The sequence below is a fragment of the Balaenoptera borealis genome (genome assembly GCF_965194805.1).
Source record: "Balaenoptera borealis genome assembly, chromosome: 14".
NCBI classification, from domain to species: Eukaryota; Metazoa; Chordata; class Mammalia; order Artiodactyla; family Balaenopteridae; genus Balaenoptera; species Balaenoptera borealis.
The window spans coordinates 85,330,216-85,346,057 of NC_138875.1; the positions used below are offsets into that span (position 1 = coordinate 85,330,216).

At 41.8% G+C, this 15,842-nt stretch overlaps 1 protein-coding gene and 1 long non-coding RNA gene across 3 annotated transcripts in view; one reads left to right on the forward strand and one right to left on the reverse strand.

The window, feature by feature from the left end:
* Positions 1-4,808, reverse strand: part of LOC309610702 — a 111,759-nt gene extending 106,951 nt beyond the window's left edge. The window contains exon 1 of the long non-coding RNA XR_014234142.1: positions 18-4,808. This is a non-coding gene — a long non-coding RNA (uncharacterized lncRNA). The remainder of the gene's footprint in view (positions 1-17) is intronic.
* Positions 4,809-4,927: 119 nt separating this feature from the next.
* Positions 4,928-14,277, forward strand: TMED2 (transmembrane p24 trafficking protein 2). 2 transcript variants are annotated; one of them, XM_082353895.1, is made up of 5 exons: positions 4,928-5,222; positions 6,664-6,856; positions 7,263-7,283; positions 9,605-9,712; positions 12,736-14,277. In XM_082353895.1, the coding sequence occupies exons 1-5, from the start codon at positions 5,043-5,045 to the stop codon at positions 12,858-12,860; spliced, it is 627 nt and encodes a 208-aa protein (XP_082210021.1). In that variant the 5' UTR covers positions 4,928-5,042; the 3' UTR covers positions 12,861-14,277. The 2 variants fall into 2 exon arrangements, with proteins under 2 accessions (XP_082210021.1, XP_082210022.1); XM_082353896.1 differs by lacking the exon at positions 7,263-7,283 and having other exon boundaries at positions 4,930-5,222.
* The last annotated feature ends 1,565 nt before the right edge of the window (positions 14,278-15,842 follow it).

The window sequence follows — 15,842 nt, forward strand, 5'->3', positions numbered from 1 at the left end:
GAAATGCAAATCAAAACTACAATGAGGTGTCACCTCACACCGGTCAGAATGGGCATCATCAGAAAATCTACAAACAACAAATGCTGGAGAGGGTGTGGAGAAAAGGGAACCCTCTTGCACGGTTGGTGGGAATGTAAATTGATACAGCCACTGTGGAGAACAGTATGGAGGTTCCTTAAAAAACTAAAAATAGAATTACCATATGATCCAGCAATCCCAGTACTGGGCATATACCCAGAGAAAACCATAATTCAAAAAGACACATGCACCCCAATGTTCATTGCAGCACTATTGCATTAGCCAGGACATGGAAGCAATCTAAATGCCCATCGACAGACGAATGGATAAAGAAGATGTGGTACATATATACAATAGAATATTACTCAGCCATAAAAAGGAACGAAATTGGGTCATTTGTACAGACATGAATGGATCTAGAGACTGTCATACAGAGTGAAGTAAGAAAGAGAAAAACAAATATTGTATATTAACGCATATATGTGGGGCCTAGAAAAATGTTGCAGATGAACCGGTTTGCAGGGCAGAAATAGAGACACAGATGTAGAGAACAAATGTGTGGACACCAAGGGGGGAAAGTGGTGGGGGGTGGGTGGTGGTGGTGGGATGAATTGGGAGATTGGGATTGACATATACACGAATATGTATAAAATAGATAACTAATAAGAACCTGCTGTATAAAAAAATAAATAAAATAAAATTCAAAAATTCATAAAAAAAAGAAAAGTCAGAAAAAAAAAAAAAAAGAGAGAGCAAGAACAAGGGAGAAGCAACGGTTCCTTTTCTGACCTAGCTTTGGAAGTCACAGACTGTCACATGTTCCACATTCTCTTAGGCAGAGGTCAGTCACTAAGTCAATTCTGCCTCCCATTCCAAGGCAGGGGAATTAGGCTCCAATTATATATATATATATATATTTTTGGCTGTGCCGTGCAGCATGTGGGATCTTAGTTCCCCGACCAGGGATCGAACCCGTGCCACCTGTAATGGAAGCTCAGAGCCCTAACCACTGGACCGCCAGGGAATTCCCCAGGCTCCACCTTTTGAAGGGAGGAGGATCACGGAATTCCTGGATACATTTTGAAACCATCATAACAGTCAATGATAGAGCTGAGTAACCCAACAGGATGGTGAGACAGTGCACAGATTAACAAAAGCAGAAAGACACCAACCCACTTAGGACTAGAGAAAGGAAGGGAGGAATTAGGACTATCAAAGCTCAGGACCCAGGACCACCCAGTGGAAACGGGACCTTCAGAGGAGCTGGAGCCTTGAACATGCAGTCCCTAGCGGAGGTGCTTCCCAAAGCAGTGAGGGAGACAAATACTCTGGCTTCTTCCTTCCTCCGCCCTCTAATCTTCCGCCAGTGCCTGGAACCGGCTGAACCTACCAGGAAGCAGAGTGAAAGGGAGCCTGGGAAACAGATTTCCTTGTGATGCAGAGGTGAGCAGAGAGGCCTGGGATGGGGCTGAGATTGAAGGCCTAGCACGGAGTCCCCCAGAACAGCTTATTTGATAAAGTGCTGATACTGTGGTCAAACTTGTATTGAATTTTCATTATTTTTGTATATCAATATTGTTTTTAATAAAGTGACTTTTAAAAAAATTTTTGGTTGTGTTGGGTTTTCGTTGCTGCACGCGGGCTTTCTCTAGTTGCGGCGAGCGGGGGCTACTCTTCGTTGCGGTGCGCGGGCTTCTCATTGCAGTGGCTTCTCTTGTTGTGGAGCACGGGCTCTAGGCGCATGGGCTTCAGTAGCTGTGGCTCGTGGGCTCAGTAGTTGTGGCTTGTCGGCTCCAGAGCGCAGGCTCAGTAGTTGTGGTGCACGGGCTTAGTTGCTCCGCGGCATGTGGGATTTTCCCAGACCAGGGCTCGAACCCGTGTCCCCTGCGTTGGCAGGCGGATTCTTAACCACTGCGCCACCAGGGAAGTCCCAGAAGTGACATTTTAAAGCTGAAAATGAGGGACTTCCCTGGTGGTCTAGTGGTTAAGACTCCGTGCTTCCACTGCAGGGGGCACGGGTTCCATCCCTGGTTGGGGAACTAAGATCCCACACGCCGTGTGGCGTGGAAAAAAAAAAAACTGAAAAGAAAAATGAAAGAAATTTCTCTAGTCTCCTTTACTCTTTCCTAATGTTAAAAAAGACTTCTGTGGGACCAGAAGGGACAGGGAATGTTAATACCCAGACAGCAGAAAGCTGATTTAGCCTTTCTGTGGAAACAGCCTTTGTTATTCTCTTTAAAACTTGTCAGCATTGGAGAACTGACTATGCAACTGATACAAATCCCTCATCACTTTCTAACCTGGTTTCCTAGTCTCTGCCACAACAAGCCTCTGATTCCAAGAAGAAATAATTTATCTTGTCCACTCTATGTCCAAACAAGAATGTGTACGTGACCGTTCATAGCAGCTTTCCTAATAATAGCCAAAAAGTGGATACAACCCAATGTCCATCAATGGGTGAATGGGTAAACAAAATATGGTCTATCCACATAATACAGTATTGTTCTGCCATAGAAAGGAATGGTATACTGACACAGGCTGCAACATGGATGAACCTTGAAAACATTATGCTAGGTGAAAGAAGCTAGTCACAAAAGGCCACATATTATATGATTTCCTCCAAATCCATAGAGACAGAAAGTAGATCAGCCTGGGTGTGGGGGGCGCGGTATGGGGAATGGGGTATGACTGCTAATAAGTCAGCGTTTCTTTTTGGGGTGATGAAATGTTTTGGAACTAGACAGTGGTGATGATGGCTGAACAACTCTGCGGGTGACCTGACAAATCCTGAGAGCTTGTAGTTCTTTGAGTTAATTTGTCTTCAGATCCTGAAATACTGTTGAAAGATACTTGATAAGTAATTATGACAAGGATGCTAAAAAGAAAAACCTGGGCAAAGAAGAAAATATACCATGTAGTTGACAGATTTTATAGCTTTGTGATTAGAGTTACTTTTGTCTCTTTTCCAATTTTTGATAGCACCATTACTTTTATAATATAACATATAAATTTATAGATGACTTCTGGCTGCATCTTCGGTTTGGCCACCACGTTTTCAAAAATTGGAGTTGAATGTATTTAGATACAGTATCTATGCTTCAGTTTGCCACAGTCCTCCCTACTCCCTATTGCCTTAAGCTGATGCCATCTCATATAAACTGCCTGATCCCTGAAGGCATTTGAATTTGGGTCCCATGACTTACATAATAAAACCCCCATAATATACAATTCACTGTGGTCCACTGAGATGCTAAGTGTCCACATTTTAAATCCCTGACACGTGGAGTTAGAATATTAATCAGTTTGAAAATGAAAATTAACATTTAACATCCAGATAAAAACAGAATTGTTCTTGGTACTTTTCTACAGAGTTGGGTTGCTTGGGAAGTCAAAAAGGCTATATTTGTCAGTTTAATTCACTTTAATAGGAAACCTCTAAGGTATTAGAAGCAGAGATTTACTATAGGGAAAGAGTGGCTTCTAAATGGGCTGGTGAGGCTGGAGAAGCAAGCTCTAGGCTGAGCCTCCCTCCAGTGAAGGCTGCCAGGATAACGCTACAGAACTGACCTGCCAGGAAAAGCAGGGCCTTTGCCATAGTTTGCAAGGTGGGGAATCAGGGGACCATTACTAGAACTCTGAGTTCAGTAACACATTGTCACAGCCAGGAACCTTCCATCACCCTAGCTGCACCTGTTTCTTGACACCTGAGTGGGAAACTGGATACTGGGCCACTACTGCCCCCTATTGCCTGATAGCCTTTGAAGAAATAATCCCTCACACTTGCACAGCACATTTATGTACATACTGTCACCGTATCCTCATGATAACTTTACCAGATAAGCAAAGAATGTGGTGGCATATTTTTTACAGATAGGGAAATTAAGGTTCAGAGAGGTGATGGAACATAATTAAGGTCACACAGCTATGTGCAACACTGGAGTAACAACCCAGATCTCATCTTCAGGCCAGTTCAGTGAACTTGATATGTCAGCTAACATGTCATGAGTGAGGTTTTTTGTGGCCCTATGCTACAGCCTAAGAGCATAGTACACACATGCCAGGACTAGTGCCTCATGAGTGACACAGACTGGTAAATAACAATAACTCAGTAGGCACAAATCTGCCTTGTAAGCACAGAGGAAGGGTCTAGTATTTGGCAGAAGGAGGTCTGGAGAGGACATCTGAGTTGGGTTTTGACGGATGAATAGGAGTATAGGAGGAGGCAAAGAGTGGAAAAAAATTGTCTTAGTAGCTGGCAAGAGCTAAAGGGGTGTGGGGTGTCAGCAAGACTTTGGGGAGGTGAGAGACTTCTAATTTTGGAGGATGTAGACAAGGTAAAGGTTTTTTGTTTTTTTGCAGTTGTATTATACACATACAGTAAAATACTCTTTTTACTCTTAAGTATACAGCTTCTTGAGTTTTAAAAAAAGCATACGTAAACACTCATGTACCCATCATTTAGGTGACGATATAAAATATTTCCAACATCGCAGGAGGTTTCCTCGTGCCACTTCCCAGTCTATACCCGTCCCCACCCTTCCCCAGTCGGTTGTTGCGAGGTGAGGGGAGGCTAACATAACATCTCAAGTCCTTGGCTTCAGCCCCATTCCTCCTTCCACTCCTTTGCTGCCTCCAAATCTTTCGCCGTCTTTATGGATAATCCTAAGAAGGTCTTGCATGGGGCGGAAGAGGTTTCTTGATACTACCGCTTTCTAGTGTGCTCTACGGAGACTTAGGTTGTACGCGAACGGGGATAGGGACGCGGACGATGGTTTCTGGTCCTTCGGAGCCACCGTCCAGGCTCGGGCCGCGCAGAGCTGCCTTGTCCCTCGGCAGCCGCCGTGCGTCCTTTACGTGGCAGCTACTGGCGCCCACCAATCCACGGCGCCCGCATCAGCCCCCTCGGGTGGCGCAGCCGGAAGGGGCGGAGCTGAGGCGGCGGCGGCTGAGACGACAGCGGCGGCAGCGGCGACGGCGGCTCTGGAGGCCGCAATCCCGGTCCTGGCTTCGGCCCCAGCCCCACCATGGTGACGCTCGCTGAGCTGCTGGTGCTCCTGGCCGCCCTCCTGGCCACGGCCTCGGGCTACTTCGTCAGCATCGACGCGCATGCCGAGGAGTGCTTCTTCGAGCGGGTCACCTCGGGCACCAAGATGGGCCTCATCTTCGAGGTGGCCGAGGGCGGCTTCCTGGACATCGACGTGGAGGTGCGGGCGCGTTGCCCGCGGCCGAGGCGGGGTCGCGCGGCCGCTCGGGGGTTGTCGGCACCCGGGGCCCGCGGGGGGAGCGGGACACGGAGGCCGCTGTCCCAGTACTGGGAGGGGCCCGAGCCGCCACCCGGCGACCCCCTAACGGCCCCTTTCCCCGCGCCCGCCCGGATTCCGGGCTCCGCTCGGGATACGGAGCCGTTGCGCGGTTGCTTTGGATTCTCAACTTGAACGGCGGGTTCCCCTTGGAACCTCTCGCCGAGCTTTGTCGACCAGGCGCCGCGTGTCAGCTCCGGGCCCAGGAGGCGCTTCACAGTCGCGTTTAGCTGATGGCAGGTCTCGATCCGGTCATCAGCTGCTTCCCTTCATAGCGCGAATTAAAGTTGGGACGTGGCATGGAAACTTCTGAAAAAGTAAATCGGAAGCTATGGAGGAGTGCTAGGCAGACGTTCGCGTTGTGTTTGCCTTTATTTTTTCACCCGAGTTAACTCGTTCTTACACAAACCTCCGGATACCTCGTTTAGCCATCTCATGACTGGGAGAGTGGAGTTGGGTCATGCAGTTTAGAAGTGACTGCAGCGTAGTATCTGGAGAAAACGGAAAATTATTTTAAGAAACTAGCAGTCCCTAAAATTTCTCCTGTGTCTTTTTTTAAGCCCAGGGAATGACTCGCCTCTGACTTTTTTTAGGAAACCAGATGTAATTACTATTTAAATTCACCTGTTAGCATGATTAATTGGGTCTAAGGATTTTCCATCTGACAGTGACCATCAACTGAGCAGGACATAAATCGCACAAAACAAGTGAAGTCCAGAAATAAGGAGATGGTGGAAGGAATGACTTAAAATTAGCTAAGATCTTAAGACATCAACTATTTCAGTCTGCAAGTTTTACAGGTGGCACGGGCTTCATAAGAGGAACTGACTTGAGCAAGGCCGAACAGCTGATTTGTAACACACTGGGGTGAGAACATGGGGCTCCCAATTTCCAGCCTAGTCCTTTCCCTTAGGCCTTCAGGCATCTCAGATAAAGCAGATTCCTTTACCGGCAGATCAACCAGGAAAACCTAGACGTGTAGCTTGCTCAAAACTCTTAAAGAGATTTTTTTTTTCTGGTTTTGATATTAACAGCTGCATATTTGCCTGTTTGTTGGTGGTATTGGGCCACTTGAAGACAAGTGTAAGGTGTGTTTCTGGGGGGTTTACATTTAAGTTGGACAAATAAGACAAATGTAGTCACGTAGACAAATGTAGAGTTGAAAGGTGTTCAGAGAGCCTTGTTTCTTAAATGGGAGAACTGCAGCCTAAAGAGGTTACTGTCAGTAACTGAAGTGGAGCCAACGGCAGGTTACATTTTCTTAGAGAATGTTCTATTGCCAACAGACATCACTTACAATTTTAAATCTTTTGAGCTGTCTCACGCATTTCTCTCCTGCTTCCAGATTACAGGGCCTGATAATAAAGGAATTTATAAAGGAGACCGGGAGTCCAGTGGGAAATACACATTTGCTGCTCACATGGATGGAACATATAAGTTCTGTTTTAGCAATAGGATGTCCACCATGACTCCAAAGATAGTGATGTTCACCATTGATATTGGGGAGGCCCCCAAAGGACAAGACATGGAAACAGAAGGTGAGATGAACATTCAGAAGATTGATATCGCATTCTAAGAGTTAATATTAATTCTGTACATTTTATCCACCTGAGTGGAGTGTTTGAAATCTTATTTTAGGTTCACTGTATTTACGACCAAAAACCTTTTGTGAAATATACTTTTTATTTATCCAGATCTCCTAATTAACAAAAAGAAGTTATTGGAGGTTCATGTTTATATTTTACTTCTTTACAATTGCCATTTCAGGCAGCTTTTCTTAGTCACTTGTGCTCTTGTAAGCATGTAGGTTACATGTGTCTTAGGTTGTTTGTTCTGTTAATTTGCTTACTCTGGTATATACATATTTAGTTGCTCATTTGTATACATGACTAGTTTAGCTAAACTCTTTGTATGTGTGTGTTTATATCTTACACTTTTCTTCAGGTGGTGGAGATACCTGGGATGGTATGTGGATTGATTTTTGACAACATCCTGTCTTTCTGCATATCTTTGTTGGCTACTGTCTAATTTCTGCTTTCCTTCTTTCTAACCTCAGTTTGTTAGCATGAGAGTGTTTTTTGTTTTTTCTCTTAGTTAAAAAAAAAAACCTACAACTAATTTAGAGTTTTAGAGTGGTTGTTTTTTGGTGGTTTTTATTTGGTTACAGGAGATACAGGTTAGGTCATTTGAAACTTGGTCAGATGTGAAATGCAGTTCTAGGAGCCATGTCTAGATAAGGTGACAAAAGCTTTGTCAGACATATGTTGCAGTTGGATTAATTTTTATTCCTCAACTGACCAGCAACGAACCCTAAATTGATTCTTCTGGATAAATTGCTTACCAGGAACCAGCACATAAGGATTTTTTTTTTTTTTTTGGAGCACAGTACGTTTCAGGATTTTTGGAAACTAGTAGTAGTAGTAGTAGTTTTAATAGTATTTCATAGTATTAATGTGATATCATTTGACCTAGATAGTGAGCACTTAGTAGAGTATTTACATAAAGAAGGTGAACTGTTTTTAGGTGTTGAAATCTATAGAATTTAGAGAATCATACTACTAAGAAATTTCTGTGCTTGCTTTTCAGGGTCATTTGCAGTTCAGGACTTGGCTAATTCTCAAGGAGAATTAGGAGTTTTGAAGGGCTTTGACTTCGTTCATTTTCTGGAAATTAGTCCTTTCTAAATAGTCAGAAAATGTTGGCTGATGAATGTGAATACTCTTCTTAAATCTTTTAACACGATATTTAAAATTCTCGCTTTTGCTTGTTAATATCAGTGAATGGCAGCTATAAAATCAAGCTTTCCTCTAAAGCAGTGGTTCTCAGGTTAGGATTATTTTTGCCGCCCAGGGGACATTTGGCAGTATCTGGAAAAATTTTTGATTCTCATGGCTGGGTTGGTGGTCGTACAATGGATTGGACAGCTTCCCACCACAAAGAATTATGTGGTCCAAAATGTCCACAGTGCTTCTCCTGAGAAACTGTGCTCTAAAGGTTCCACCTAGTGCGTAGGCTTCTGACATGAAGCTAGTGAGGGATCATTTGTGATTCCAGCCCAACTACCTTAAAATGGTAGAGGCTCTTGGTTTCTCTTAAGAAATGTAGGATTATCTGTGGCAATTTGGAATTCAGGATGAGGCCCAATCTTGGGCAGTCCTGAAGAAACCCCTCCGATGCAGTCTTCCCTTGTGGTATATTTTTTTCATACCTGTTTGTTCATTATCATAATACAGCACTACCTAGAAGCATACACTTATTTTTCAGAACTGTTAGTTTACCTTGCTAAAGAGAATACCTGCTTTTAAACTTTGCGCGGCTGAGAGCTTGTTTCTTCACTTGCAGTGTCTGCTGTTTCCCACTATAGTGAAATTATTGCTTTGACTGTAATAGAAGAATGTTGAGTTGGTGTGGATTTTCCTCAGAACGTCTTCATGTTTTTCTCTGTTCAGCTTCATAAAGATTAAAAGTCAGTTTTGATACTACTCCTAAATTAACATTAGAGTTACATGATTTTTTAAGAGTAGATTTTGATTTAGTTTAAATATTGTTATTTATAGGATTATTATTAGGATTTTGTTTATTTTATGTTTTGTGGCAGCCCCTCCCCACCCCCCCGCCAGTCTTTTTTTTTCTCCACTATGGTTAGCAGTGGGTTTAGTGAACTTCACTTAGGAATTCCTTGGAAGACATTTCTTAGGGTTGTAGTCCTTTAGTTAGTAAACGTTGTATAGTATGTTTCCTACTCTGAAAAAGGTTTCTCTACTGGGAATGAACTTTAAAAAATGCTTTGAGAATTAAATTGTCATCAGTAGTCCCAAATGATGTCTGAGCCATTTCTTAAAAATATCTTCTTTTGGGGCTTCCCTGGTGGCACAGTGGTTAAGAATCCGCCTGCTAATGCGGGAGACACGGGTTTGAGCCCTGGTCCGGGAAGATCCCACATGCCGCGGAGCAGCTAAGCCCGTGCGCCACAACTACTGAGCCTGCGCTCTAGAGCCTGCGAGCCACAACTACTGAGTCCGTGTGCCACGACTGCTGAGGCCCGCGCACCTAGAGCCCGTGCTCCGCAACAGGAGAGACCACCACAGTGAGAAGCCCGTGCACTGCAACGAAGATCCAACACAGCCCAAAATAAAATAAATTTTTAAAAATTAAAAAAAAAAATAGCTTCTTTTGTATGCTTTCTCTGGAGGAATTTTTTTTTTTTTTTTTTTTACTGCTTTATAAGTATTTTTCAGAAAGAGATTGCCAAGTATGTGCTAATCTGTTTTCAAATCCTTTTCTAGCTCACCAGAACAAGCTAGAAGAAATGATTAATGAGCTCGCAGTGGCGATGACAGCTGTAAAGCATGAACAGGAATACATGGAAGTTCGGGAGAGAATACACAGAGCAAGTAAGTTAATGCTTTGACTGGGGGCCATGAATTGGTGATGGTGTATTACCCAAGAGCTTGTATTTTCCTCTTTTGGAAATTTTGCAAACATAATCATACTAAAATATTGACTTAAAAAAACATCTATGCAAAGATATTTTTTTTTGAGTATACGTGTTTTTTTGTAGAGCTTTGTACTAGACTAGTTTATCATTGGGACATTCATTCTGAACCAAACATTAAGAGTTTAAAAAAATGTATGGTCAGCTAGGGAGTAAGCTAATGGTTTTCGTAAAGCAGAAAGGAAAAACTGTAAAATGGATATTGCATTGTTTTTTTTTTTTAACTTTTTATTTTATATTGGAGTATAGCCGATTAACAAAGTTGTGATAGTGTCAGGTGCACAGCAAAGCGACTCAGCCATACATATACAAGTATCCATTCTCCCCCAGACTCCTCTCCACATAACATTGAACAGAGTTCCCTGTGGTGTTGCATTGGTTTTAAATCACACATCTGAAACTTTTGTGCCAGTGTGGTCAATGTTATATGCTGAGGCTTAGCTGTTTTTCTAAAACCTAAGGTTTAGTCTAGTTAAAATAGAAAGCATTAAACCATGAATAGATGTACTCACCAGGTGAAGATCAGTTTGGGCTCCCAAGTTTGTAAACTGGGAACTGAGAATGTATTAGTCTTCAGAAACATTGATAATTGGAATCCCGTCTTAGGTTGCAAAAGCCTGTTTTAGCCCAGGATGTAGCATTAATTATGTTGCTTTTGCATTTAAAATTAAGAGGTACCATATTGACCCACAGACCAGATGACCATATTTTAGATCCAGGTCCACACCCATTCAGTATCTTCATCCTCCAGGTTGTCCTTGGGGATAGACCTCACTGGGAGCAAGCTCGTCTGTAAATGCAAAGTGGCTTATGTCTGGAATCTTTGTTTTGAAGTTGGGGTAGGGAGTGGAGAGAAGAGCGACTCAAATAGATAAGAACAGGTTGAATTTCTTTAAGATGTGATTTCTGTTCTTCCCACACTCTTACATCTATTCTTGCTGCTGATGGAAAGGCCCCTTTAAGACCTAGAGCGTAGACTTCACCTCTCCTTGGGAGAATAATGAGTAAATGTAACAGACTGGAGAAGTGCCTCTGTTCTCCCTTTTTTGGGATGGAATGGGGCCTGAGATGGACCAAGGCTTTTATGCATACTCTCTTGCCTCTTCCACCATGGTTCCTTCTCCTTGCCTGCACTCCTGATCTCCTCACCCTCTGGAATCCCTACCTTCTCTCCCTCACCTGTTGGTTATTTTGCTCCCAGGTGGGGGCCAGCCCATTCTGGGATGAGAAGGGCAGTGAACAAAGTGTGAGGACTCAGAGTTTTCACTGCTTTGCAGTTTAACTAGTTCAGGCCAGGTGGCTTAAGGAAATAGGAGGTTCTTGCGAACACAGCAGCCAGAGGAAGCACCAATCTTCCAGTCTATGGGGACATCCAACCTTATTCTCTCGTCGTTAATTTGAATGGAGATACTCTTGTATTTGTTTCACAAACAGAGAAGAATTTTAGACATTCAGTTTAAGTTCACAAATCAAATAGTTCCCACAATGTTGTTTGTTATTTGTACATCTTCCTATAACACTGGCTTCTCAGAGATGGCTATAATGAGACTTTTTTTTTACACTACAGTATTGTAATAGCGCTGTGTTGCTTTTAGATCAGGCTAATGTGTGAATGGCATGAGTACAGCGTCTTCTATACACACATTTTCCTAGATGGTTACTTTCCTATGTTAGTATGCTTCAGTGTGTTCTGTTTAAGCTTAAAGATGCATTTTTCTATAAGTGAAGGGAGACATAAATACTTCTTTTTATGTGGATGCTTAATATTTTGAAGTATTTGCTCAGCCATTCCCCTTTTAGACAAAAATTTTAAGATGCTAGTCATTCAGTTATGCTAGAAATTGGTTACTAAGTTTGCAGCAGAAATAAACTTCATGCCATGGAATTAGCACTAAAATGTAAGTGTTGGTGGTTTTTAGAGTTCTAGTTAATGTTCTTGGGCATGTGTCTGTTTTTACTCTGGAAAAAAAACCCACTTTTTTTTCTTGAGTAACTACAAGTTATCTTTCTGGAAACATTTAATTGCTTTTCACTTCTTTCTGAGTGATCAGTCCAGCATTTATTGCAATTCTAGTTTATCTTTTTATAAATGGTGTACATCTGAAAATACGACAGTCAGTTATTCATCTATATTACTGTATTCCTCATTATTATTGTTTTTAGTATTGGCCATTTGCAGAAAAATCAGAAACTACCCAGTGCTTTTAAAAAGTTAAGGAATTTGATCAGGAAATTGAAAGAATGTGGTATAAATTGAGTGGAATAAATTAATATAGTCACGGCTGTTCCTTTGATGATCAAATTCTTAGCTTAAAAATGGGGTAAATCATGAGACTAGTTCAGGTTTGTCTAGTAGTAGCTGCCAGTATTGGTCCATGAAAGTGAGAAACCTCACCATCTGGAACAGATACCAAGTACTGTACATGGTGCTTAGTAAGCATTTATTGGATAAATGTTTAAAGAGAAAGGCGCTTAGACGGACACACTTTGACTTGTTAGGTAGTGCTTTTTGGTTAACTCTGTGATCTTGAAATAATCTCTTGTTGTTTTTTTTTTTTTAAGTCAATTTTCTGATTCAGCAAAAAGGATTGTAATGCAGGGACTTTCTAATGTGTTGAATTGGGTTTTAACCCTAGACTGTGACCTTGGGCAGGTCACTTTTCCTCTCTTTTCTCATGCATAATCAGATTGGGCTTGGCTAAACTCCATGAATCTTTAAGATCTCATCTAAATCTAAAGTTCTCTGCTTCTAAGTACGTTAAGTTGCTTGGGGACAAAAGACAGAGGTATTTAGAGTACTGTGAATGTTGTGTGAAGTATTACTCTCACATGGAGTTAAGAATAGGGGATAATTTATGATGCCTATGCTGTTTCTTTTTTTTTTTTTTGGTTAAATTTTGTTTGTTTGTTTGTCCTCAACAGTCAATGACAACACAAACAGCAGAGTGGTCCTTTGGTCCTTCTTTGAAGCTCTTGTTCTAGTTGCCATGACATTGGGACAGATCTACTACCTGAAGAGATTTTTTGAAGTCCGGAGGGTTGTTTAAAAAGCCTTTTCCTGATGATCCGAAACTCATAATTCACTGTTTACCAAACATCTTGGTCATAATAATGTCATTAGTTTCTACGTTTTTATTTTCTAAACTGTACATTCACAGCTTCTGTTTCTTTGTGATTAATAGATATTGGGGGAAAACACTTTTTTAGGAAAGTTATAGTGAAAATTTGACATGTGATTGGCATTTCATATTTCAGTTCTTTCTCCATATACAGGTCCTTCCAGAACTCAAACACTGTAAGTGGAATATAGGTGTATAGTCCTTATTATATCTTCTTTCCTTTTGTTTTCATAGTAAAATGCAGTTTGTTCAGGATAGTACTTTACTGATAGTACTTTATTAAAAATGACTGCATTCTTGGGATCCCTTATCCTGCAGTTCAAGTCATTAAAGGTTCATTTTGTTGTTGAGTCCTTACCAGAAACAACAATCTGAATCTTGACATTTTCTGTCCAGCCTAATGGCAGAGCTCTGTGACTAGAATATGCTACCAGGTTGGTACTTTTATACTTTGTCTATCTTGTTTTTGCTTTAAAGATAAGACTTAAACCAACAACCTTTTTCCCCTTTAAAGTTTTACTTTGAACCTTAGAACTCAATCACCTCCACTTAAAATTGTTGACACAAGCAGCTAATAACCATTTTTTGGTTTCTGCCTAACCTTGTAAGAAGTCTCTATTAAAGCCAGTTCTCCTGGGTGTTGCAGTGAACGGTGGTTCTTTTTCTTTCTATGCTGGCACATCCACTTTCTCTACTCTTGGCACGGAGGAGGTATGCATTCACATAATTGGAAAAATCTGGATTTCTGAAGCCAAAGGGTTAAAAGCCTCTTGGATTTCTTTGCAGTGATATACAGCCACTATTTTATTTTTGATCAGTGGCATTTTGGCCACTGTTTAATTAGTGTACTGAGCATTACTGTCAGTACTAGGGTGTTTGTTTTTGTTTTTCTTGGGTCTTTCTTTTTTTGGCACATGTGAATTTTGTTTTGTATAAAACGAAATGACTTTCTCTTGGCCTCTGATGATGGGTTTAAAATTAAAGGAGCATCTAGTTTTGGTGTGGGGATGATCCAGGATTATGTTGTGACTGATGTATATTGGTTACTTGTACTTTTGTTTTGGATCTTTGCAAGAGGAAAACTACAAGTAACGAGTTTTATATAATTAATTTAAATTTGTTACAGGTTTTCATGTTCAGGACAAACAATTTTTCAACCTTGGGTGAAAATACTTGCAACAGTTTAAGGTGACTGTGTTTTACCTTAGGACAACTGTTGCATGCCAATTTGTGTGCGTGTGTGTGTGAAAACACTTCAAAATAGAGTTAAAAGATGTAAATTTAAAATTGGTTGTGTATCTAATCTGCCCCAGGTCCAGTAAATAAACAATTCTTTTAAAAAACAGTCTTGGTATTCTGTGTTTTATATGTTAACGATTAATTCACATTTGTTAAATACCAACTTGCTAATCATATTTGAAATGAGACATGTCATGTTTTCTGAGTAATGATGCCTGTTATAAATATCTGTTACTTTTTATGTCTGTAAACTTGAGGATAGTAAATAGGAACCTAATTTTAGGTTTCCCTGTGTGATTTCTTTGATGGGTCAGTGTTATTAACATCTTAAGTATTTTTTTCATTGGAAAAAAAGTTTGAGTTATTTTCACTCAACCACCTGGTTTGTGGATGTGGGAAATAACTTTAAAAGGGATTAAATGATTTGCCCAAGGCTCCCAGATGAAGAGTGATTGATGGGACCAGAATCTAGATCTTTGCCTTTAGAAATGGTTCCTCTTCCTCTATTACACTAAGGGCCTGCTAGTAATAAAAGAAACTACGGTTTATCCAGCACTGTGTAATGTCCTGTCCCGACGCTAAGCGCTTTACATGGTCTGCCTCATTTATTTCTCAAAACATCCATTACCTTGGGTGCTATTACAATCCTCATTATGGAAATAAGCAGGCTTGGAAAGGGTCCCCAGATCAGAAAATTAGTAAGTAGACCCCAAAATGAAATGCAGCTATGTTCTTTCCTTCTGTCTTTGCTATCAGACCTGTTTGGAAGTCCTATTTTATAAAACAGTTGTCAAAGGCATTTTGAGGATGTGATGATGGCATTAAAGTGAAAATGTTGCCTTAGACTTTCCTCTTTCACTTTCTAGTTTGAGATGACTGGAATTTGCACAAGTACTGTCCCCATTTATTCATTCCTAAAATATTTGGGTGACTGCTGTGTGCAACCAGTTGTAGGCACTGAGATAAATAGAACAGAAAAATTCCCATTATCGTAGGATTTACCTTTTAGAAATTATATGGCATATTAATGATAAGTGATATGGAGGAAAAATAAAGCAGGGTAAGTGGATTAGGAAGGCATCACTGAAATGATATTTGAAAAGTCCTGATGGATGTAAGGGAGCAAACCAAGCTAAAGGTATGGGCCCAGCTCATAATAGCTGGTCAGTAAAAGCTTGCTGAATGAATGTACACGTGCACGAGTCAATCCAATGGTTAACCCAGGAATAAGCTGCAGTGTTCCTGTTTAGGTCTCTGACCTCACTTCCTCGGAAGTAAACCAACATTTATTGTGTAGTAGGCAGTGGATCCCCACCATCACCCTGTTTTGCATATTCGGGGCTCCCGAGCTGGGGTACATTTCTGTCAACTCCCTCCAGACCCACTGTCGTTTGGCCAGGACGCGGTGTTGTGCAGCCACCTGCCTCCGACTGGCAGGGAAAGTGTGAGAGCCGGGGCAAAATCCCTCCCGCGCAAATGCCTGCTCGATGTGGAAAGGCGCTCCGAGCCCAGGTGGCTGCGCTGGACGAATGGCACCATGGCCGGGTCCCCGCGGCCCGCTTTCATCCGCCGGCTGTCGGCTTTCCACTCTTCTGCGGCGAGGCCGCCTTCCCCCGCCCTCCGGAACTTTGCGACTGGAGCATGGTTCCGGGCGCGGCCTGTTGGCGAGCG

Coding starts and splice junctions, on each gene's coding strand:
- TMED2 (XM_082353895.1), top strand. CDS start 5,043: ATGGTGACGCTCGCTGAGCTGCTGGTGCTCCTGGCCGCCCTCCTGGCC. Junction 5,223..6,663: donor TCCTGGACATCGACGTGGAG/GTGCGGGCGCGT, acceptor TCCTGCTTCCAG/ATTACAGGGCCTGATAATAA. Junction 6,857..7,262: donor ACAAGACATGGAAACAGAAG/GTGAGATGAACA, acceptor ACTTTTCTTCAG/GTGGTGGAGATACCTGGGAT.